Genomic DNA, 26,100 nt, shown 5'->3' on the forward strand with positions numbered 1-26,100 from the left:
AAATAAGAACAATGTAGAAAAACTTTTGCGTGGAAGTTGTGGGCGTTAGATTGGACCTGACATCGTTCTGATACAAACTTGCTTAGCCAATTCAAAATTAAATGACCGAGTAAATATTTTGAGATGCACTTGCCCGTAGGGAAATTAGATTCCAAGCAATATTGTGTGAAGTAAGATTAAAATGCGAGTGTCTATTATACATGTATACTTTAACTTTCATTCTATATGTACATATTTTTGACCAAGCCTTTCCGCCGAATACCCCTAAGAAACGACCACCAAATTTAATCAGAAGTCACATGTTGTATTATAATATATTTGATAAATTTGATACACAGGCACCGTATTACTAATGCGGGGAAACTCAGTGCCCTAGCTATTAAGTATCATGGACAGGTAGCAGTTCCATACGAGGGCGATGAACTGGGCGTAGAGCACTTGGTAGCCCAGCGGCACGAACCTGAAGTTTAGCATCTGTGCGGCCGGCCAGAGCATGTAGTTACGGATCAATATAGATACGTAGGAATCAAGAATGCGCTGCCGGATTCGATCGATGGGCTCTCCGTTAGCCAGTGGCACCAGAAAAGACATGGCCATGGTAAAGGGTGGCGCAAAAAGGGTCTGGTCGACCAGCATTTTGGTAACTCCCCGCCGCATTGGCGAGTAGGTTTTGGGAACACGGGACTCCAAAAAATGGTACCACCGGCCCAAAGTTGGGCCAACGAACACCAGTCCAACGATGCCGAATCGCAGGGTTCGCCCCGCATCCCATTCGTCCAACGGTTTCTTATCAAAAAATAACTGGGCTATAGTATCGCCTAGACCCATTACCGCCGCCACATTGATGCCATCCTTTAGGTACACTTTAAGTCTCTTCATCTTTATCAGAGATCAGTTCCATTCATAGCCCGTTCCAAATTGTTTTAAATAGACCAATTAAAACACTTAACTGAGAAATCCATTTGCTGTTGTTCAACACATGTTCGTGTAGTTTTAAAGGGTTATCTATTAATCGCAAAGTGATTGGTGTCATTTGCTGAAGTAACAAAAATTGGCAACTCTGAATAATTATTTCAATTAAATTTTGCTAGCGTATTTTTAACGCGTATTTTTATAATTGTCGCATGCCGACTGAGAAAAGTTTTAATTGTGCTAAACACTCAATTTAATGTAATGTAATGTCAAATAACTTTAACGTTTTAAATATCAAGCTGTTGAAATAATTTTAGTACACAAATCTCTTTTAATCGGAACATACTCAACGAGTATTCTTAGTATTTTTTTAAATTTTCTATATCTTAACTTTTATTAATTCTTACTTCCACCGCCCTTTCTCCGCAACTATTAAGGTATTTATCTCATATTAATATCAGCGTTCATAGAGCTGTGAATTTAAAATTTATTATAAATCTAGAAAAATCTCTTAACTTTTTTCATATTCCACTTTATCAAACTACATAAACTTATGCAGTTTATATGTGATATTCTATAATCAAAATCTTTACATATTTTTATTTAATAAAGTAAGTATGTGAATTTGTCTTAAGCAAACTCTAACTCTTAATGTTAGTCATTTGACGTTTTTAAGCCTTCTTGCACAATCACTTCGTCCAGGTCATCAGCGGCTGTTGTTTTCATTTAATTTAAGCTTCTTTTGTTTATTTGTCCATTTCCCTCCTGTATTTCCTCTTTTTTGTGTTTGTTTGAATTAAATTTTTTCTTGCGCATTTTGGCAGGACCAATTTCGTCTGCTGGGTTCACTATATTTTTACCGACGTCCTCTTCGTCTAAGAGATCTTTATATTGATCCGGGATTATTGTTGTCTTCATGAACTGTGGCGTACGCCCGGTAAGCACCGACTGTCGAACATCGTCCTCTTTTTGTTCTAGCGTTTGTGTGGTGGTGAGTAGCTTGCTCCGGATCTTGTAGTAGTTAGCGGTGCTGCAAAGCTTGGCACTAGCTTCCAAGAATTTTTTGTCTGCCTGACTAAGAGATGTGGAAATCATCTTCGGTAATTCGATGCGTTGCTTATAGCTGCGCCCGAACAACGGATGGCGTTCACGTAATAAGTACTTGGGTAGCGTTAGGTCAGCGGGAATGACCTGTTCCTTCTGACCTGGTAGCGGTTGCTTATTATATAGACGCTTGCTGATTACCACATAGCCAACAAAGGGAATTTTCCGAAGGGCATGGGGACCCATATATCTCAAATAGCCAAGTGACTCGCTCTGTAACGTCGAGTTTTTGACGGCACGAACCTGGAGATCGCCCACGCTCTTCCTGCCAGGTAGCTTGATGCGCTTGCCGGCTAGCAGATGTGGGTCTGTACCCTTGGGACACTGCATCAACCAGGCTTCGTCGGTCTGACAATCGAAATCCCAAAGAGCACCGCCGCAGCACTCACGAGCAGCTGAGGCCAGGTTCACGTACTGTTCCTCCTCCAGAAATTGGTTCCGAGGTTTTTCCGCCTGTCGGCAAAAGAGTTTTTCATTTTTTTTCATTGAGCGTTGGGGATATCTATATATTGCAGAAAATGCCCACACGTGGGTAGGGTGGAAAAATACAAGGGAAATATCGATGGATCGATAATTTAAAAAGATTTGAAGGAGTTTGTATTGACGTTCCGTTTTTATAAGCCTATTTGGCTTATAGTGATGGGTAATAGGAAATGTTTATAGCTGTTGCTCGCTAAACTGAAGGGCTTTAGCAAAAGTGGTAAAACTTGAGTTCCCCATACCAACCAGTTCAACATAAAAAAATTTATTTTTTAGGTTTTAAAATATCGTTATTCTTCAGGCAATTTTACTAAGAAAAATGTAAAAGAATTTATTTGCTTGTGATATCATTTCAACAAAGAATAAAGCATATATTCTTAATCATCTTCATATCAGGATCACCAGCCGAGTCGATCTGCCCATATCCGTCCGTCCGGGTGGATGTCGAGATCACAGGAACTACAAAAGCTGGATAGTAATTTAGCATGCAGATTCCAGAGACGAAAAATCAGGGCAAGTTTGTTCCCTGATGTTGCAACGACCAATCTATCTCCCACAAACCGCCCAAAATTGTCACGCCGATCATTACTAATATCATTTTTTCTATATGTTTTCTATCGATAAGCCATAAAATAATGTAAATTTCTCTTAGCTGAGTAACGGGTATGTGACAGTCGGCGAACTCGTCTATAGCGTTCTCACTTGTTTTATTTATTTTCGCTGGTCCATTTACCTCATCAGCTTGCAATTAATTTAACCACCATTTTCCATTTTCATGGGTGCATCACTTGTTAGTGTCGGGCAACCACAGCATACTTTCAGTTCATTGTGTATATATAATAATTGCATTCGGACACTCTCCTTGTGAGGTAACAACAAAGTTACTCTATATTATGGTTTGAATACGCAAAAATACTAAATCTTCGATATGTTTTGGAAGCGCAAATACTCTCAATATATCGCTACTACCGATTTGCTCATCACTAGGTCTTCTGCTCGCCCGCACACTTCTCAGTTAGTTCGAGAAAAATGTTCGCGTTACGTGCTGCATCTAAAGCCGATAAGAATTTGCTGCCATTCTTGGGGCAATTGTGTAAGTAGCACAAAAAATAAAAAATTTTTGATTGATAGAAATTGTATTAAATGCCCAAGTTCACTACAAAAAATGTGCCTTAGCTAATAGAGCAATTGTCGAACATAACCTATCGTTCAGTAAAGTGTTACGAGCGAAAAAAAATATTACATAACGACAATTTGGAATGATTTAAGGTTACTTCTGTTTTATAACATATATAACAGTACTCAATTTAACCGAATTTTGAAAAAAAAAATATTTTAATTACTCATAGTACTCATGTGAACTAGGTATGTACATGTATTGTAAGCCCATATTGTTAGGCTTTTAAATTGAATAATCTTTTTATTTATATTGCAATTGAATTTGTCACGATATAGCTTGAAAATTAAAGTTATTAAAAAATTAATTAAGTATTATTCATACATAACATAAAAAAACAATAAAAAAAAAATGTCGATATCGATGCTCAAATTGTTCCTGTTTAATTTTTATTCGATTTTCTATTCTACTAGAATTACTTTCGTTAAGTATAACATAAATCTGTATATATTGGTATCTAGTGATAGAGATAATCAATAAACTGATACTACTACTTTTTATTAAAATATTATACCAATTACTAGCTTTACATATGGCGTATTGAGAAAAACTTTTCCGATCCCATAAATTTTATTCGATCAGAATCATCAGTCGAATGTGTCCGTCAGATTTCATTCATTCATTAAACAAATCAAGCTCCTCATACTATGTTAGACTTAGCAATATATGTATTCTTACCAAGCACAAGCTGCGGTGGCCTTCAACAAGTCCTCATTTTACATTTACAATTAAACTTAAGAAGTGAGCTATTTTTCTTTGATTAAGTACGATTTAAAAAATATTTGAATTCATTTTTTAAAACTGACTAAGCAACTGCTCCGTTTTCAGCTCGTAGCCATGCTGCCAAGGCTGCAAAGGCTGCAGCTGCCGCAAATGGAAAGATTGTGGCCGTAATTGGTGCTGTCGTCGATGTCCAGTTCGATGATAACTTACCGCCCATTCTGAATGCCTTAGAAGTAGACAACCGTTCTCCTCGGCTCGTGCTCGAGGTGGCTCAGCACTTGGGAGAAAATACCGTGCGCACTATCGCCATGGATGGTACCGAAGGATTGGTTCGCGGACAGAAGGTTCTCGATACTGGGTATCCTATCCGAATTCCAGTTGGTGCCGAAACACTAGGACGCATCATTAATGTCATTGGTAAGTAAACTATATTGAGACATAAGAAAGAAATTAAGAAATTCTTTGAACAGGTGAACCCATTGATGAGCGTGGCCCAATTGATACTGACAAGACCGCTGCCATTCACGCTGAGGCTCCTGAATTCGTTCAGATGTCTGTTGAGCAAGAGATTCTTGTCACTGGAATCAAAGTCGTTGATCTCCTGGCTCCCTACGCCAAAGGTGGTAAAATTGGGTTGTTTGGAGGCGCCGGTGTGGGCAAAACTGTGTTGATCATGGAGCTCATTAACAACGTGGCTAAAGCTCATGGTGGATACTCGGTATTCGCGGGAGTTGGTGAACGCACTCGTGAGGGAAACGATTTATACAATGAGATGATCGAGGGTGGTGTTATTTCACTAAAGGACAAGACCTCAAAGGTAGCTCTGGTATATGGGCAAATGAACGAGCCGCCAGGTGCTCGTGCCCGTGTTGCTCTAACTGGACTGACCGTTGCAGAGTACTTCCGTGATCAAGAAGGACAGGATGTGTTACTGTTTATCGACAACATTTTCCGATTCACTCAAGCTGGCTCAGAGGTGTCCGCTTTGTTGGGTCGTATTCCCTCAGCCGTTGGTTACCAGCCAACCTTGGCTACCGACATGGGTTCTATGCAGGAGCGTATTACCACCACCAAAAAGGGATCCATTACATCTGTTCAGGCCATATATGTGCCCGCTGATGATTTGACCGATCCTGCTCCTGCTACTACATTCGCTCATTTGGATGCCACCACTGTACTCTCGCGTGCGATTGCCGAACTGGGTATTTACCCTGCTGTGGATCCACTGGATTCGACTTCTCGAATCATGGACCCTAACATTATTGGGCAAGAACACTATAACGTTGCCCGTGGTGTGCAGAAAATCTTGCAAGACTACAAATCACTTCAGGATATAATAGCTATTCTCGGAATGGATGAATTGTCTGAGGAAGATAAGCTCACAGTCGCTCGCGCTCGCAAGATTCAGCGTTTCTTGTCGCAGCCATTCCAAGTTGCTGAAGTCTTCACCGGGCATGCTGGTAAACTAGTGCCCCTGGAGCAAACTATAAAAGGTTTCTCAGCAATTCTAGCTGGGGACTACGACCATCTACCTGAAGTTGCTTTCTACATGGTCGGCCCAATTGAAGAAGTTGTGGAAAAGGCTGACCGCCTGGCAAAGGAAGCTGCCTAGATAGGTGTACTGGACAAATCTTCAAAGTCTTAATGACAGCATATTTAGCATTGAATTGTATGCATTGAATTGTAATAAACTTTGTAAGATCATATTAAATTCAATACAAGCGAAGAAAAAGTTAATAAAACCTATTTAAACATTACGCTATGAATTAAAATTATTTATGAATTATAATAGGTGAAAAAAGCTTCAGATTAAGTGAGTATATTGAAGTAATTCCGTGCAATTATACAGATAGAATCTAAACTGACTATTACGTACTGCTTGGTTAGTTTATATTAAAAATTACACTATGTTATCATTTCTGTCGAAAATATACCAAACTATTAATATATTGTTTTTAATACATGAGTCTATTTCATCGACTATCAGGTACCGCTTATTTTGCTAGGCGGCAATAAAAATAGCAAAATCAGAAAAGGTCATCAAAAAATTTTGGGAAATAGTGAGCGTGAAAAAATGCTTGGTATAACGAATTAAATATACTATAGGTGGCGGTTCTAAAAATATTTAACCTGTAAAATGTTGACTGAAATATCAGAGATTAATATAAGTTTGAAAAGTAAACTTAATGTTTGTCCTACTGAATTCCTACTCTTCTTAGGAGCGATAGATGAAACTGGAAACTTTTGCTGTGTATATGTGTTTGGACATACATATATGGTGGTTGCACTATAAAACTTATTATCCGGAACATTGTTTTGGAACTGTCTAAGTCTTCCAAAAAAACAAGACTCGTAATCTAAAATCAAATTTTGTACATATGTATAAACCCCTGGAGCCAGTTAATGGCCGACGTTGCCTATAGAATTAAAAATGCACGCGAGCAGTGTGAATGATTTTCATTTTAAGTATTTATTTGTATTTAATAAATCATATATATAGAGTAATTTTTTTTTAGTATTTGGAATTATTTGTGTAATGGACTTTGCTTTGTGGACTTAAAATTGCATTATGCTTTGAATTTCCTTAAAACAAAAAAATTTGTTAATTTAATTATTTGGATATACGTTGAGAAACACAAATTATGTTCGGTTATTATTTTATAGGCTTTTACCTTAGGAGCGAAAGCTCTTCGATCAATATAATGTATCCAAAGCTTGTTAGTATAATTGTATCGTGTAATTACTATTAAAATTTATTTGTGAAGACATTTAGTTTAGGTCCTAAAAATTGAATTTAAGCAACTGCGAGTATTAGACAGAAAGAATAAAGAATCAAGCATTTGTAAAGGAATTTCTGAGTAATTGTGGAAAACTGTGGGATGCAACTAAAGTTAAACTTATTTTAGACCGTAAATCCAGCATTCCCTTTTAGTATAATCTTTTTTACTTTAAAATATATCTGTCAAACTTTTTAAATGTGTTTAAGTCCAAGTTTTTCTTTTAACATGTACTATCAGGTAAAATGTATAATCATTTCACAATGATTAAGTCTCATACATACAAGTTATTTTCTCAGTTATGCTCATAACACAAAATTATTCGTTTAGAAAAAAGAAAATATAATTTTTGTTATGTTGATCATATCGCATTGTTTAAATTAGATATTTACTCATAAGGTGTAAACACATTATAAAGAAAAAAACCTAGTTAACTTTGTAATTATCCTTAATGTTGCGATTGATTAACTATATAGTTATTTTTCCTGCTGTTTGTGCATGAGGCGCGTCCCAAGAATTCTTTTTTACTATTATTATTATTAGTAAAAATTCTTCGAAGATATTTAAAATTTTTTATCACTTTCATTTTTAATTGGTGTCAACACGGTTGGTATTTTTATAGTTGTAAGAAATCAAAAAGCTATTTAGCATCAATTGGAAAAGATAGAGTTAATATACTGATACCAACTCCATTGATTATGTTATGCTGTTAGCATAAAAATTGACCGATTGGTACTACTTTTGATATATGGAAATTGAATTGGATAATATTTTCAACTATGAGGCCATAAAGGACAATGGACAATGAATCACAATAGATCCATTTGTATAATAATACCAATTAAAAATGCATGCGTTAATTTTTTTGGGTTCGGCACAATAGAATTCTTTGGGTCCCCTATGCATTTTTTAAAGAGAATCAATCCATTTGTAGGAACAAAAGGGAATTTAAAATTCTTTGAACTGAAGAAATTTCTTTTCTTTTCTAGAAAGGGTTACTTTTTAAGCCATAGACATCTTTTCAAATGAAAATAAGAACAATGTTATATTTTTATTAAAACATAAAATATAAAAAGTTTTTTCAACATTAGAAAGAAATATGTACGGTGAATTCAGAAAGTATTCTTTAACTTGGAAAGTTTTTAGGATGCGGATAAAATGCGGAAGTATATGTACGTAAATAGAAGATAATTGAATAGTCGCATAATTTCAATTATTTGGACTTAGATTTATATTTCAGTTAGCTAATTTCCGTCCTTTTGTTTAAACGTACTTCATTTTTCGAAATGTTATATGTTTCATTGTAATAACCTAATGCTTTACAGTTATATATATTGATAGTGCTAACTTCAGTAATTTGTAAACGCATGTACTCGCACGTTTTATTAAACTTTATATGTGTGTATTTATTTTAAGAACGAGAATAAGCGGACTTCGCAAACCAAATGTTGTTCGTATCCTAGTAGATGATTCAAGGGTTCTAAATTGTTTGCAAATGTTTTGAGACGTTATTAAAGTTCTTGGAATTTATTTTATTTATTCCAATAGATAGAAAGATGTCAATTTCATTTTAATATTATTAATAGATAAATAATAAACTTGATTTTTTCGTTGAGAACGTTTAAGCTTACAATTGGTACACGACACTTACAACAAATATTTGATGTACCAATATGATTGTATTTTTTATATTTGTGTTTGCTACTTTAATTTCTCAAGTAAATGTGGTTTAATGTGATATCTAAAATGTGATATATGCTTTAGATAGTATTATTTATCTTTAAAAGGTAAATAAAATAATAAAATTTGCACTAGCATCTTTATTTGCAATAAACTATTGTATTCTCTAAAAATAAATGTAGCACTTTCATTGACGTGTGCATAATGACAGTTTATATTCAATTGATTAATGCCCACTATTTTTGGGGTATAAAATCGAATGTAGTTGCTCCGCTTATTTTGGCAGATGCACTTCGATGAAAGTGAACATTCTGCCATTTGTTATCGCGTTTGTGCCAGACTCGCGTCTCCTCGGACTGATGGGTATGTGCATGTCCTTGCCTGCGTAATAAATAAGTTTTTATGGATATTGTTTCTATTTTATCAGGAACTTACTTATCAATGTACTGCGTAAGTCTGACATAGGCAATGCAAGCGGCTTCTTCACCAAGTAAGTGCACATGAGGATTTAAAATGGTTGTGTTTATAGCTTTGCAGTTTTTACCAAGAACTGGAATAAGATTTGAATAGCCAAGATTCTGCGAAAAATGCCCTATCGAACTTACCATTTTCAAAATAAAATTTGTGAAAATCAATTCCTTCTACAAGGTTGCCCAGTGCTTCCGGTTCAAAGGCAGTTAGATGCGGATCACATATTTTGCTAAGAAGTTATGCAAAAAATATAGATTAATTTATAATTTACTTCAGTCCTAAGTCCCGGTACTATTGGTAGTAGAAGTTATATTTATTTCGGTACAAAATACCAAAGGATTTCTTCAATAAATTACTGATATTCATATTAGTAACCGTTACTCGTATATCTAAAATATATATATTTTTTCAGAAAGTGTGCAGCGAAGGAGGCGTTATCTGGATCATTAGCTGAGTCGATCATGTCAGACTGTTGAGACTGAAAAAGTATATATTCACTTTATAAGGACCCAAGTGTCTTCTTAACTTCGTTTTAAACATCTCACCGAAATCAATATACCCTCTGCAAGGGTATAAAAAACATTGTATGTAATAAAAAAACTAAGCCCAAATGAAATGACTGGGAAACAATTAAATATAAATTGGAATGGCTAAGTTTGAGTTTTGCGACATATTATATCCAATATCAATTACCTTACTTTCTAGATATCTTTTAAAAACAGAAATTTTGTATATGTACCTTTGCGGGGTTTTGTTTAAACGTTTGTTTTTTGTAAGTAACTTTTTATTGTACCTATTTACATTTTATTTATCGATCCTTTACTTTATTTAATCACTTTTGACTTACGTGTATCCATCAAAGTCGCCACTGTTAATTGCTTCAATCAACTGTTCAGTTATCTTTATTATTTCTTGCCGTCTAGCTGCTTTGTTGGTAAAAATGTTATTAGTTTTATTTATTTTTTAACATTGTAAATTAATAATATAAACATTTGTAAATCTATGTTTTATCCTTATTTTGCTTTTATAATAGGGCTGACATAAATATATAAAATACATTTCTTATTATTATGGTTTTTTCTAGTATTTTCCGTTCCACCCAAAGTAAAACAATAGTTGCATTGCTGTAATATCGTATAATAGATTCGTTAAAAAGTACGTAACAGGTAAAAGAAAGCGATTCCGACCATATAATCTTGATCACTAGCCGAGTTGACTTGGCCATGTCCGTTTGTCTGTCTGTATTAACGCCTCGATCTAAGGATCTATAACAGCTAGAAAGTTGATATTATTGCACGCCCACAAATTTGTCTTACCAATTTCTACCGATATGCCAACATTTTTTTATTCGCCCACTACAAAGCCTACATTCCTACAAAATCTATATATCGAACTATATCGATTTCTCTTGATTCATACCAAAAATGTTCAAATATATCTTAGGGCCAGGAAACTCCCAAAATAGGATCCGGGTACGTGTAACACAAAAAAAAAATCGAATGAAACGTTAACAAAACACACATAAAGTTGGTTTTCCAGTGATTACTTTTTGTTTGTACATGTTATAAATTTCTCATCTTAAATATAAAGGCGTTGCATATGGGTGAAATATGGTTGGCATGCACTTATTTATACAAGCAAGCGATAATAAATTACAATTTACGATTCGTTGAAAAGTATAACAGGCTGAATAATATATATTTCTGATCAGGATCAATAGCCGAGTCGAACTGACCATGTCCGTCTGTCTACCCGTATGAACGCCTCTATCTCAGGAACTATTAAAGCTAATGTTTGTTTTTAATGTTGCCACGCCTATACTAAAGCCCAAAAATGCTACGGCCACATTTTTGAATATTTGACATTTTTTCATATTTTTATCGTTTGGGCCCAAACAAAATTTCCCATGCACTCTAACGCACACAAACCACCCGAAACCTGTCACGTCCACGCTTATTCATAGTTTTTAAATTTGTTTCATTTTATAATTTTTGTACCCATTTTCTGCCGATATTCCAAGAAATATTGAATTTTGGCGTCTACACTTCCAGCTGAGTAACGGGTATCTAATAGTCGGGGAACTCGACCATATCATTCTCTCTTCCTTATGCTCAGATTTTTTTTGGATTTTGTAAGTGCTTTCTGAATTGAAAACAGATGTACATTTTCTTTCTTACAACAACAACAGGACAACACAATATTTAAATTTATTTGGATCCGATAACATTAACTTCACACTGCTCCTACCACCGTCATAAAATGTGATGTTACGTTAAGCTTAAAATTCTTTGATTTTGGAACTCATTATTTGGTATTCATACATACCTGAAGAGCACTGCGAGTTTCCTATATTTTGATGATACGTTTTTGCAGGACAAAGTATCCTTATATCTAAAACGCACATTTTTTATTTGTATAAAAATCAATGTTTTATACAAATTGGAAATGTTTTAAATAAAATAGAAAATAAAAAAATGCATTTTGTGATGCAATAAGAATAGAAATGGTTAGAAATATGCAATAAAAAAGTCTACGAACTGTAAGTGTTTTTGTGAATAAACATTTAATTTATACATAGCTCCAGTTTAATTTGATGGATATACCCATTCTTCAACAAAAAAAAAAGACCCGATTTAGCATTTAATATGCAATATGCAACAAGACGTAATAAAGCGTTAAATTCACTTTAATTTTTTAAATATTTAAAAGGCTCGAGTTAAATTAAATGCATGTATGCATTGCATAGAAATACAATCAAACTTTCCAATTACATATACCCAACAAAATAAGAGAATGATACCTGGGCTTAAGAGGTTTTGCCATTTATGCAACAAGCATGCCTACAAACGCCCTTAAAGCTAAAATCTTTCTGGTAAGTAGCCGATAATTGTTCAAGTCAGACCATTATTCTTACTTTGGAATATAAACTTTTAAGTATATAAACTTTATGTGTAAATAACTACATATAATTATACTCGTTTCTCGTAGAAGGAAGAGTTTCCGACCACATTGATCAGGACTAAGTCGATCTGACCATGTCTTTCTGTCCGTATGTCTGTCCATCCTTGTTAAGGTCGATATCTCAGGAAGTATAAAATCTAGAAAGTTTAGATCAGGAGATCAGAAATAGCACAACCACACTATAAAAAAATGTTTTGATACTTTTTAATTAGTCTTGGCTTTGCCAATAAACTTTTTGCCACGCCCACAAGCCGACACAACTTCCAGGCCCACACTTTTCACCAATGTTTTGATTTTTCTTCATTTTATAGTTTATCTTGACCATTTCTACCAGTAAACCAAAAACTTTTTGGCCACGCCCCTTCTAACGTCTATAGTCCGTCCGTTCGTCCAAATCTTTCACACCTTTCACCACAATTTTTGGGCTTCCAGTAACTATCTAATAGTAAGTTTCTTATATATAGGATTCTCTCTTCTTTAAAATAAAATTCTTTTCAAACCCTTGGAAATGGACAGAAGTTTTCAACACAGTAATGGAGACATTTAAGACCATATATATTTTTTTTATAGAAAAAATTATTCTTCTAAATTGTTTTTATTGGGTATAATTTTTTTTTTCCTAAATATACAATTACTGCATGGGTATAAAGGAAATGTTTATTATTTGGGTTGAAAATATATGTTATGCTTACGATGTGTAGAGAAAACTGGTGTACCAGATTTCCGCTACCTAAACGCTTACAAAAAGCCTAAAAATGTCGCGCACACTCAGAAGCAATTTGATTTTATTTTATTATGTTTTATTATTATTTTATTAATATGTTATTATTATATTATTATAATTAATTTTTTTAATATATATTTTAAATATTTATTATAAATATGCTTTCTTCACTCACTTGTAGTAGCTGAGTAACTGGCAGCAGAGGAACTGGAGAACAGCGTTTTTTTATACCCTTCCAATGCCTATATTGATTTCAGTCAGAAGCTTGCAACGCAGTGAAGGAAATATATGTGGTCAAGTTTTCTAATTGTGTGTACACTACTTATCTGGCGAGATATCATTTCGTTTGATCAAAATCTCCCGATATCAGGTAGTCAAGTTAATTGAAATATTAAAAACCTTAAGAATCTTCAAAATATGTATTTTATGAGAAAACAAGAAACGCTATAGTCAACTACCCGTTACTTAGCTAGTCCAAATGGGACCGACAATTTTCAACATTATAAAAGAATATCGGTAGAAATTGGTGGAAAAAATTAATTTTAGTGCTCTAAGGTGTGGACGGGATATATTTGGTCTGTTTTTATGCGTCAGTGAACAAAATGTTTTCGGCATATCGATAGAAATTCGCAAAACAGTGATTTAATCCACAAAAAAATGAAATCATTTCTCAAAAATGTCGGCGTGGCAAAAATTTGTTTGGCAAATATATTGAAATTTACAAGACTAATACTGTAAACTAGTTCTGCTGATGATTTAGTGTTGCCATACGTAGATAATGTGTTACAAAGGCTTTTATAAATTTGAAGATACAATTTACTTAATTTGTTGTGTTAAAAAAATATGCTTTTATTTTCCAAAATCACTTACAATAGGAATTTGTTTCCTTTCAAATCAATTTTCCAGGGATTTTTTAAAATCAAACCTTTAGAGCGATTTCCTCCAGAACAGCGTAACCAAGCCAATCATGTCATAGCAATGACAGTTGGCTTCTAAATTAAAATTTTTCCGTGTTCTTAAAATCAACAAGAGAGAATGCTATAGTCGAGTAATAATTTTTTTGGAGCTTCGATACATATTGGGAAATGAAATAAGAAAAAATTTAAAAACTGTTTTTGGTATGCTGATAGAAATTGTCAGGACAAACAATAAAGGAGGAAAAATCGAAACATTTTTCAAAAGTGTGGGCGTGGCAGTTTTTGGCAACTTGCGGGCGTTAGAATAGGCGTGGCAACTTGGGTCAACAAATTTGCACAGATTCTCTAGTATTATTAATTGCAACCTTCTAGCTTTTATAGTTCCTTTATATGGTCGGAAAAGCTTCCTTTGCCTGTTTAGTTATAGTTAGTTATAAAAATAACTTTCAATATCTGTTATCTTGTATTAAATTTACCCTTTTTGAAAAAAAATGTTTGTAGTAACGACAAAATTAGGTTAATAATATTAAATATATTGTTGCATTGAAGTCTCAATCCAAATGCAGAAGATTCAAAGCTGAAATAAAAACCAATATAAGAAATGGAAATATTTACCAATCCTTTAAATATGATTTAGTCTGTTTATAATTCACAAAAAGTGCATAAACTGCGAAAGTAATGTCACGCTGGAGCAATGTATGATACTATTTTGCGATATATTCTAAGCTGATTTATTCTTTGATTAATTAGTTTTATAAATTATTTTATACCCCGCACACTTTATACTAACAAATACTTAAGTACTGATTTCTCATAGAATAATTGGATGAATAAATAAATATTTTAATTACAAATATAAAAAGAAAAAATTGTGTTTTATCAATTATCAATAATCCAAAATTCAGGTTAGCATTTACCTTCAGGCTCTTTTGATACGACTGTAGTACTGCGATCAACGGTTCCTTTTTTATCTTCTAGGAAAAAAAATGTACAAAAATGTCATTTTTGAAAATGGAATTTTTCCAATATTTTCTCTACGTTAAAATAATGAGATGTGTTTGTTTTTGTGATTTAGTTTAAATCATACACCTCTTATTGAGTTAATGCAAAGAAGTTTAGCTGTAACTTATAATTAATTCAAAATATGCATTTGAAATTCCTAATGTTAATGGTTTAAATAAATGTAAATGGCGTTAAAAAAGGCAAAAATAGGGCGGGTTAACTTTTTTACAATTCATATCAATTCAATTACATATGTTATTTATCTATTGTATTTTCTGAGAGCCTACTAGGAAATTCGAAATATATAACAATTTTTAATTTGTCGATTGTTTGGTGAGTTGAGTTCTAGTCAACAAATATTTATATTTTACCGGATATACGTAAAAAGGAGGTCTGTATGTTGAAATGATTTGTAAGTTTGAGAAGTCGATATTTCTATGCAACTTTAATGATTTATAATAATTCCCATTTTACCGAGGTGTTTTAGAATAGAATATCTTCATAAAATTATCTTTGAAATAAAAACTCTAAACTTGGTTTCTTACTAGTTGCTTCATCTCTAAAATATTTGTAATATAATATTTTTATACCGACAACTTCAGCATCACACAAATAATTACAACCTGTTTTTTAATAAAATTCTCAAGCCGTAATTTTAGCTATAATTCCTTATTTTCTCCTTTTTTAGAAATGCCAGTACTTAGACCATTTTCAATATATTTTTAACAATAATTTCTTCTTTTCAAATAATATACAAATTATGTCTTTTAACGGTCATATGGGAAGCTTATAATACGTTTATGCGTTAGCTAAAGTAGACGGTTTACCAAAAATACGTCGGGGGGAAGTTTTAAGATTCTGCTGTTTGATTTCAATTAAATCGCTTCATAGTAAGCTCCACACGCTAAGAGCTCTTTTCACTCTTATTCCCTTCCACTTTAAGTTATACTCTTGCCAACAACAGGCGATACTATCTGGTCAAGCTTTAATATTCTATTCGATGCTAAGCAACATTTTTGTTTTTAGTGTAAAATACATGAAATACAAGAGAGATGCTATAGTCGAATTCCCCGACTATCAGATACCGGTTACTCAGATAGTGTGAATGCGATCGCGAAATGTCATCATATTTCTAGGATATCGATAGATATTGGGGAATAAAAAGAAACAATTTTTAAATTGTTCAAAAATGTGGGGGTAGCAATTTAGGGCGTTAGAGTGGGCGTGGCAAAAAGTTTTATTTTGCAAATCGATAGAAAATGAAAAGACCAATAAATATGTAAAGAAATATCAACACAAGTGTGGGCGTGGCCCATGTGGCAACATGGGTCAATAAACTTGCCCTGCTTCTATGTCTCCACAATCTGTATACTGAATCTCAGCCTTCCAGCTTTAATAGTTCCTGAGATCTCGAAGAACATACGGACAGGCGGACAGACGGGCAAGGCCAGATTGACTTGGCTATTGATCCTGATCAATAATATATACTTTAAATGGCCGGAAACGCTTCCTTCTGCCTGTTACATACTTTTCAATGAATCTAGTATACCCTTTTACTCTACGAGTAACGGGTATAATAATTCAATGTTATATAAAAAGGAACCAATTAAGCAAGCTGATGCTTTCATATATACCGTTGCACTTTTAAGATTTTTGAAAAAAAAAAATCTTGTACCGAATTATAACACTTAAGATCTAAACGAAGGTACATTTTGTTACATTAAATAAAAGAATTATAACGATGAAGGCGGAAAAAATGGATTGATTAATACGCATTTACACCGAAGAAAAACCTAAAGTAAAGATATGAAGATATAGGACCCCACTGTTGAAAAAACATTTTACTTTTTATTTTTTCGAATGCGTATTTCCAATGTAGGTCTGTGTTTTTGCCCCTTTCTATGGCAGCTATATGATCCGATAAGGCAAGTTCTGACTTATATCCTACCTTGAATAGAAAATCATATATCATGCATATAGCTTTGAAACTGACAGTCTAGTTTCCGTAGAAACGAACGGACTGACAGGTCTCTATCGACTCGGCTGTTGATACTGATAAAGAATATAAAAACTTTATATGGTATAGCTTACTGAGTTGTACATTTTTACAAGCCCTCTATAAAGGTATAATTCAGATCGTAATTAAATTATGTTATTCGAAAGCGTGAAAGCTAGATTAATTTTTATGTGTATAACAGAATGAAGACTTTACATGTACAAAAATATAAATGTGCTTCAGGATATTTTTAAATAAAATCATATCGTTTATTTTTCAAATTCTTATACAATATAAAAGTGCAAAATTTTCTATTGATTTTATTATTCTGTATATGTATGTCTAAGCGAAGACGTGCAAAAAATACAACACTAACACCAATTTAAAAATTCGATATAATTATTTTAACAATACATTTAAGTATTAGGATTACAATTAATGTATTAAAACTGGTTATTTCCTCTAGTTTCTAGGGAAACTACGTGGTTTTCGTAATCTTGAGGAAATTTAAGGGATTTCTTTAAAAAGAATGATTCAATTTTTATTGATTTGTTAAAATGTAATAATAATAATATATATGCAGCATATTTTGCCATAAAACAAGTAAAGATAAACAATAGTGTAAATATATAAAAGCACATATATATTGATGAATGGGGACACCAATTTACAGAATATGATAAAAACAATCTTCAAATGAAAGCTACCATACACAAATTAAAAGAAAAAAAGTTAATACAAACTCATCCAATGTTCACTAGACTTTACAATAAAAACCCAGTAGTGTCTTGCTCTAAAGCTCTAGTGGTTGATTTTGAATTCTGATCTAATTTGGTAACTATAAATGAATGTTAAATACATATTTTATTTACTTACCTTTTATATCATCGTCCTCAAGAGTAGTGCTAGATGAATCGGTTGATTCTTTGACCTGTGATCCTTCACCTTTTTTAGTTATCATACTTCTGCCTGTAAATTAAGAACACTTTAGTTAAATAATTATTATACCCGTTACTCGTAGAGTAAAAAAAAAAAAAAGATTCGTTGAAAAGTATGTATCTGGCAGAAGGATTCGTTTCCGACTATATAAAGTGTATAAATTCTTGATCAGGATCAATAGTCAAGTCGATCAGGCCATATCCGTCTGTCCGTATGAACGTCGAGATCTCAATTTTTTATGCAAATCGATAGAAATTTACATGACAAATACAAATGTAAAAAATATCTACACATTTTTCAAAAGTTTTCGCGTGACAGTTTTGTGGACGGACAGGGCCAGATCGACTCGGCTACTGATCCTGATCGAGAAAATTATACTGCTTATGCTCGGAAATTCTTCTATCTGCCTGTCACATACTTTTCAACGAATCTAGTGTACCTTTTTACTATACGAGTTATGGATATTTTTATACGAAATTAAATATATTTATATTAATCCCACAAGCTGAATAACGGGTATATGATTGTCAAGGAAATTGACTTTAGCGTCTCTATTGTCCTTTTTGTATATTTTTGTGTTGACGCCAAATATATTCATGTCGTCAAGATTAATTTAAGTTACGTACTCGAAAAATTTCTGGTAGCCAACATTGTCGTAAGAATGGCTCCCTTTAGCTTGCGCCGCGCATTAAATTTCTTGAGACAGTCTACGGTTTCTTGGCGATGCACAACGGAAGCCACACGTTCTCGTTGCTGTAACAATGTTTTTTCATTATCTTTATGTAAAATTAAGAGAAAAATTTATCTGTACTTACACAAATCCACGGATGTTTTAAAGCCTCAGCTGCAGTTATTCGTTTATTTGGATTAACTGTTAGCATTTGATTAATAAGATTTTTAGCTTCTGGAGTAACCGTATCCCATTCTGGAGACGGATACTAAAATAAAATCATATTTATAGATAATTAATCGTGATAAATTTTCTAGTTTCTAGTTTCCGTACATCATAAGCTCCTGCTTTTATCTGCGAGTACAGTCGGTGCTGATCTTCATCCCAAAAGGGTGGATAACCGACAAGAAGTATGTAAAGAATAACTCCTGAGGAAAAATAAAATTGTTATTGTATTGTGTAACACGACTGCCGTTTGGCATGCATATGTTACAATAATTATAATTGCTTACCACATGCCCATATGTCTACCGATTTGCCATAGGGCTCCTTTTTCAATACCTCAGGAGACAGATATCCTGGGGTGCCAGCAAATCCAAACCAAGCCTGATGATCGCCTTGAACTTCAATGGCTAGACCAAAGTCAGCGAGTTTCACTGCTGCACCCTTTGCCTTACTAGCTAATAGTAAATTCTCTGGTTTCAGATCTCGATGCACCACACCATTTTGGTGGCAGTGATTTACCGATTCCAATATTTGTTGAATACAATGTGATGCATCAGCTTCTGAATAAAATTCGCGTGCAACGATATCTTCAAAAAGTTCACCACCGGTTACACTGCAAATGTATGTAGGCATAGTCAAATTTTTCGATTGAAGTTTAATTTAAATTTAATGTATTTTTAAGTTGCGACAGCAGAAAACAAATTTTTAATATTAAAAAATATTATATTGCGGCTAAAAGATTTGATTCATATGAACGATCGGAGGGAAAAGGATGAAGTATGAATCTCAATAAACAATAGTCGAGTCATTGCAACATTTACAAGCATTTGTTAAAAACTCATATTTTTAAAACATTGTTGAGCATAGGCAATGAAAATATTTGGTAAGGAGTCCTTATGCAGATTAATGCTTACAGATCAAAAACAAGGTAGTGATAGTTCTCCTCCTGTATACTGTCATGTAGCCGCACTGAAATTGTACATATTAATTTATTATCAATCAATTTATTAGTTTTATACATTTATTTAATGTTTTTTTTAAGGATGGCAAAGATTATAAGCCTGAAAGGCTTTAAAATACATGTTTATAAAATACATTTTGAACATATTATATATTTTGTCGGTGATGCTGGAGGAGAAGTGATGTTTCTAGATTTGAATTCTCCGTGTAAATAAATGCATTGTAAGTTTTTAGTAAAAGTTTTGTAATTATTCTAATATAATTAACGAATTTCTTGTAAGAATTATTTGTTATTGGAGAGTAGGGAATGGAATGTTGCTTGCATATGCGGCTTGATATATTTACTAAACTCAGGTATCTCTTTTCTTATTTTCTTCGTTGTGTTACCGTGGACGTCATATAATTACGTGTATATAATTATGTATAGTAGATGTAGTTATGTAGAGTAGGATTCCGCTATAAGAAACCGTTTTTGCCCCCAAAATAAGTGTAATTTTTTTATTATGTTCAAAATTGTATTAGGCCATGTGCGTCTACTTTTATTTAGATCATTCATCTTCAAAAAAACGTATAATCTTTGAAGAATAAGTGAGTAAATTATATTAATATGGGACACGTTGCATACCTATGTTGGGATGGTGTAACTTTCTGCAGATCCTTGCTTCACGTTCCAGTTTTTGAAAGTCTAAAAGCATAAAAAATTATATATGTATATATATGAGCATCTGTTCTTATATAGATACATGCATGTGAACAAATATGTTCATAAAAGGTTTTTATTTTAGCAACACTGGCGAGCAAGCAAATGGTTCTCTCTAAAGTCCAAAATTTGTCCAGGCTGTCATGCTCAAACTTCTTAATTAATTAATTAATTACACGCTTGGCAAATATTGCTATTCAAAAATTATTTTGACCACGCCTTGGCTGAAATAATTCATTAAATCGACATCTAGCACAACACCAATAAATACCCCTCAATTACTATAGAAGTTTTTGAGGTGTTACCCCTTAAGAACATGGAAAAAATAGATTTTTATGTCATTTTTATATTTACATATCTGGTGGCTCTGTCATAACCCTCTGTCCTGTGTCAGTACACTACTCTATGAAGAGCTATTATTGTATTCGAAACTTTTAAATATTTTACATCTAACAAGAAAGCTTCGGCAAACCACGGATTTTAGTATTTATATAAATATCAAAAAAACACTAATGAATACAATTTATAATCAAGAACAACGAGGCTACAAATTCTTTTATGTCATTTTAATTTTCCTCAAACTGCTCAGAAAAAATAATGGTCGACTTTATTATTTAAATTTATGAGCGTTCAATAGCAAAATATATTACGTCGTTCAAAATATTTGACAAGTAATACACATTAGTGTTTCACATTAGATAGGGACCGCGAAGATATTTCACAAAAATAATGCATTGGTCCCTTCCAAAAGCGTATTTAGCAAAAAGAAAGTAAATTTGACAGGAAAACTTTTTAAGTCACTGTGTACTATTGATTTCACACGATATGTCTGAAGCCTTCGAATATCACAGTTCACATCTATACCACCGTTGAAAAAAGGGCATCGTCAGCGGCAAATGGATGCTAAATAATTATGTAACTTACAATTTTCCTTTAGCTTACACATTTGACAAAATGTTTGATTTATTAAGTATTTTTAATTTTAACGGTACACCAGATTTCATGAAATATATATATATATATATATTTATATACTTGATCAGTTCCACAAACATAGTCCTGTCAGTCTGTATGAAGGTTGTGACCTCAGAAACTACATGGACAATTACGTGAAAGCAGCGCAAGATTGAAATTGTTGCCATTAAACTATGTTAATTTACGTACTCTGCTTAACGTATTCGCAAATGTGTACCTGGTATTTTTTTAATTAACAGATGTCAATCGACGTGCTAGAATTCTATTATTAGAATACAATTTAAAACAAGAGGGAATGCTATGGTCGAGTTCCCCGACTATCAGATACCCGTTACTCAGCTAGTGTGAATGCGAGCGGTACGGCGGCTTTAGTGCGTTTGAGTGGGCGTGGCAAAAAGTTTGTTTTAGCAAATCGATGGAAATTTAAGCGACTAATAACATAAAAATATCCAACAATTTTTCAAAAATGTGGGCGTGGCAGTTTTGAGCGGTTTTAGGCCGTCAGACTGGGCGTGTCAAAAAAATTTTGTTTGTGCAAATCGATACAAATTTAGAAGACTAATACAAATGTGATAAAATATCAACACATTTTTCAATATCAATGCGCTTGGCCCATCTGGCAACACGGGTCAACCAACTTGCGCTGCGTCTTCGTCTCTAGAATCTGTATGCTGAATCTGAACCTTCTAGCTTTTATAGTTTCTGAGATCTCGACGTTCATACATACACACGGACATGGCTGAAGAATATACATATATACTTTATATAGCCGGAAACGCTTCCATCTGCCTGTTACACACTTTTTAAGGAAAATATATCCTTTTACTATACTCTAATTCGTAGACTAAAAAAAACTAAGAAACTAAACTAAACTAAAAACTTTTTGGTAACTTTTTTTTTCCTTACTTATTGTTAATGTATTAAATTCTGCTGCTACAGCATTCACATTCCTGCTTGCATGCAATCTTCATATCTCATATTTTTATTAATATAATTGTCGCGGCTTTACACATACTTATGGACTATTACCAACTACTTAAATATTATTGTTAGTTGATTTAGGCTACTATTTTTTGTCTATCTATTTGATTTAACATTCCTTTTTTATCTTTAGAATAATAGTTTTATGACAATAAATAATACATTACGATTGGAGACAGAACTGTTGTTGAATTCCCTTACTTATCACTTAGTTTCCTCACTTAGTTGTGCATAGCATACATACATATGTGATTTTTAACCTACATAGAACACAGAAAGCCTTACCTCTGGCAGTTAATTTTTTTGTATTTATAATTTTTGCAGCAAATTCAAAGCCAGTTGACTTTTGGACACATCTTTTCACAATTGAGAATGCTCCTCTGAAATATTAAAAGACTGGTTATTATAATAAATTTATTAACCTTGAGTTTGTTAAACTTACTTTCCCAACTCTTCTTTGATGTCGTAATTGTCCGAAAAACGCGTACAGGCTGCGGGTGCAGCCATCGCGATGGCACACTTAAGAAAATCTATTGCGACTAAAGATCTTAAACTGCTCTACAGGTTTCACTTTCCAGGAGTTATATTTCTTGTTTTCTAAATGATTTTTGAATATAAGATAAATGTCAGTTTTAAGCACACCAAAAATTACTTACAATGTACATAAATACATACAGAAGTATTTGTTGTACCTAAATATGGCCTTCTCTAAATATTTTGTTATAAAGTAGCACTAACTGGAACAAATTTTAGAGGCAGTGTTGGTTCTATGGTATCCAAAGAGGTACTGCATGTATTTGAGAATCCCCCGCCCATCATAGAATGAACTTACATTCTTTTCTGTATAAGTTCAGGCATGAAGCTCCTAAAGTCATTGAAACACATATCGAAAAAAAAAAAAAAGCATGTCTCACTATTCTAAATTTAAAATTCTATATTATTCAGTGGAATCGAAGCAAAAAAACCCTCTATCTACATATAGTTTTTCATAATTTAAATGGTTTTTATTAATATAAGGGTTATGTTATTTTAAACAGCCGCAGGTTTCTTATTGAGTTAGTAATTCAAGTGATTTCTCTTAAAGAAACACTAGACTAGAAAACTCGACCACCATTTTGAAGATTTTGGTGGTTGAGGTTTGTTCATGTGACAAAACATAAAACACAATACTTCGCAAGAAACAACATGCGCGGGGCGCAAATTGAAAAATGTCTGAAAAATTATTAATATCTTTACTGAAATGTCGCATATAATACCTTGTTGTTACCTAGAGATGACATGACATTCGATTGTCGATAAAATGTAATAAAAACTCGATTATTAAACAAAGGGTTTAACTCCTTGCCAAAATTACACTTATCTTTTGTCCATGCACACATTAAAATAGAAAAGACGTCTATATGTAAATCCATAGCTCCGCTTTTAGTGCAGTGTAAACGGGCCTTACATCGATGTGCATATCACCTTCTCAGTGGCGTTTTCAATATCAAATTAACCTATCGCCCTGAAAAAAATACGTTTCCATTGCAGAAATAAAACAAAAGAAACCGCTATAGTAATGTTTCTCGACTCAGAAAACTGTTACTCAGGTAGTGGAAGTGTGAACGAGAAAATTAAACATTTTTTTGGCGTACCAATTAAAATTCGCAAAACAATTCCAAAATTTTTTTTAAAAAATCAACGAAAATTTAAAAAAAGGACGTGGCTCAATCATAACTTTCTAGCTTTTATAGTTCCTAAGATCGTGGAGTTTATACAGATTGGCGGACATGACAATTCGACTCGGCTATTGATCCTGTCCAAGACTATAAATAACTTAAAGGTTCGGAAACGCGACGTCCTACAAGTTACATACTTTTCAACGAAGCTAGTGTGCAGCATCAATCATTACTATTAACCTATATTACTTTTTAAGTAAAGGAATACAAAATTAAAATCATTTTTTTCGGAAGTGTTAGGGCCACTTTTTAGCCGTAGTAACATGAAGTTCATGCTCATCTCAACTTTCCAGTTAGTATAGTACCAAAAATAACAGCGTTCCAAGTTTGTTTGTTTGAGAACCAGACATACAAGCCGCCTAAAACTGTAACGCACCTTTTTATTTTGAAAAATGATTTATTTTTTCAGTCTGGAAATCTTTCATTTCAATTTTTCCCACACATTTACAAAATGTTTCGTTTTTTTTTGTTTCGTTATTATTTTTTTGTTATTTTATTTTGGATATTTCTGTCCATTTGATAAATAGTCGATAAGCTGTACTGTTACGTTTCTCTTGTTTTATACCTCTCCGTGAGTTTTTTTTGCCATATCCGGTACAGCGGTCATTTTGGCATGTTGTTTTTGTTTGTTTTTTTTTTTTAAACTAGACCCAATTAACATGAAAATTAAGTGTTTCCCTGGAAAAGGCATATGTAGCCCCTTAAAAGTGTAGGGATCAACAACGAAATTTTAAAATAACGTACTTATAGTATAATATTGTCAAGTCAAATGTTACGAAAAGTTTAGAATTTGTGACAACATTAAACATGAAACATTATTATCCTAACATTATTATATTAATTTTAAAGAAGAAATATGAAATGCCATATTTCAATCAATTAAATAAAGCGACAGGTGTTTTTGGTTAATTTCGTAAAAGAGAAAATCCTGATTATGAGAATGTATCTGGGACGCAGTTATATATATGCGTACATACATACATATGTATATAGGTATGTATCCTTTGCAGGTTTCATGCGTTGAAGCTTTTTTTTGATGAGCTTAATGGTAAAACGCCCCACCCCTTTTAGCAAGGATATTTCAGGGTCTTATAAATGACTTGTTGCAAATAATACTCTTTTATTAAATAATATAAACACGGACTATTGACGCGAATTAAATACACAATTTGCATGAGACCTTCAAAAATGTATTACTAAAGCCATTTTTCGGACTGGGAGGGACGGTTTCCAGTATGTGAAACACTTTTTTAAAATCAAACACTTTTAAAAAAATTAAAATTAAAGCATTTATCACAACTCGCAAGTATATAAGTATGTTTCAAATTTTCTGTACAAATCAAGAATAATTGGTTATATGTATGTATTTAGTTACAAAATTCTTTAATGTCATATTTTTATATTTACCGTGTAACTGAACAAAGGCACATAATTGGGTACATACTGATGTTGTATAAATGTCCTTTTAAGACATAAGTAAAGCGTGTGAATATATATATAATATATATAACAATTGCAATCGTTAAACGCGCTAAAAAGTATTTAATATTATTTGGCATATACACAGTAAGAGACCATACAAAGATCAAATATATGTATATGTATAAATTTATGTATATTTTAGAATCTGTGTTGACCCAGAATTGTATCAGGAGAATTATACACTATTATAGATACGTATACTTATATAAATATATGAATATATATATACAAAAATACATAAGTGTGTACATATGTATATTAAATCCAATTTGATACCTATACTTGATGTGTACTTTTCAAGTGCGAATAATAACAATATTTTTAACTTCAGGAGATCTGATAAATGTTTGTTCAAAAACGCTTACAAAAGTATTTAAAAAGCTATATGTATATGTTTTTAACGAGCTGGGAGAACACGAAACACACTAGATACCGAAATTTTTAGAACGTCTGTTTTCTTGAAAATTGTATTCAATACTGACTAACAAGGTTTTGCGGCCGCGTTTGATTCGATGAACTCTGCCAG

The 26,100-nt window shown here is 33.0% G+C and overlaps 4 protein-coding genes across 28 annotated transcripts; 1 reads left to right on the forward strand and 3 right to left on the reverse strand.

The window, feature by feature from the left end:
* Positions 1–300: 300 nt before the first annotated feature.
* Positions 301–1,217, reverse strand: LOC6724736 (mpv17-like protein). Its single transcript, XM_002105743.4, has one exon. The coding sequence runs from the start codon at positions 877–879 to the stop codon at positions 373–375; it is 507 nt and encodes a 168-aa protein (XP_002105779.1). The 5' UTR covers positions 880–1,217; the 3' UTR covers positions 301–372.
* Positions 1,218–1,363: 146 nt separating this feature from the next.
* On the reverse strand, positions 1,364–2,613 carry LOC6724737. Its single transcript, XM_002105744.4, has one exon. It carries the CDS (start codon positions 2,500–2,502, stop codon positions 1,639–1,641), a length of 864 nt encoding a protein of 287 aa, XP_002105780.2. The 5' UTR covers positions 2,503–2,613; the 3' UTR covers positions 1,364–1,638.
* An 819-nt stretch (positions 2,614–3,432) lies between these two features.
* LOC6724738 (ATP synthase subunit beta, mitochondrial) lies at positions 3,433–6,153 on the forward strand. The gene is made up of 3 exons (XM_016180732.3): positions 3,433–3,589; positions 4,502–4,813; positions 4,867–6,153. Exons 1-3 carry the CDS (start codon positions 3,526–3,528, stop codon positions 6,006–6,008), a joined length of 1,518 nt encoding a protein of 505 aa, XP_016037401.2. The 5' UTR covers positions 3,433–3,525; the 3' UTR covers positions 6,009–6,153.
* Positions 6,154–6,847: 694 nt separating this feature from the next.
* LOC27208546 (calcium/calmodulin-dependent protein kinase type II alpha chain) lies at positions 6,848–26,071 on the reverse strand. 25 transcript variants are annotated; one of them, XM_039296247.2, is made up of 17 exons: positions 23,545–23,642; positions 23,031–23,239; positions 22,817–22,971; positions 22,660–22,754; positions 20,344–20,403; positions 19,673–19,727; positions 19,046–19,371; positions 18,867–18,961; positions 18,679–18,801; positions 18,490–18,616; positions 17,801–17,893; positions 14,844–14,900; positions 11,650–11,715; positions 10,172–10,250; positions 9,459–9,553; positions 9,289–9,403; positions 6,848–9,234 (listed from the first exon to the last, which is right to left on the reverse strand). In XM_039296247.2, the coding sequence occupies exons 3-17, from the start codon at positions 22,879–22,881 to the stop codon at positions 9,090–9,092; spliced, it is 1,596 nt and encodes a 531-aa protein (XP_039152181.1). In that variant the 5' UTR covers positions 22,882–22,971; positions 23,031–23,239; positions 23,545–23,642; the 3' UTR covers positions 6,848–9,089. The 25 variants fall into 25 exon arrangements, 21 of the variants coding, with proteins under 21 accessions (XP_039152181.1, XP_016037404.1, XP_016037408.1 ...); XM_016184114.3 differs by having other exon boundaries at positions 10,172–10,247; positions 14,844–14,897; positions 23,545–23,636; XM_016184118.3 differs by having other exon boundaries at positions 14,844–14,897; positions 23,545–23,636.
* Positions 26,072–26,100: the final 29 nt, after the last annotated feature.

This window comes from Drosophila simulans, chromosome 4, assembly GCF_016746395.2.
Source record: "Drosophila simulans strain w501 chromosome 4, Prin_Dsim_3.1, whole genome shotgun sequence".
NCBI lineage: Eukaryota > Metazoa > Arthropoda > Insecta > Diptera > Drosophilidae > Drosophila > Drosophila simulans.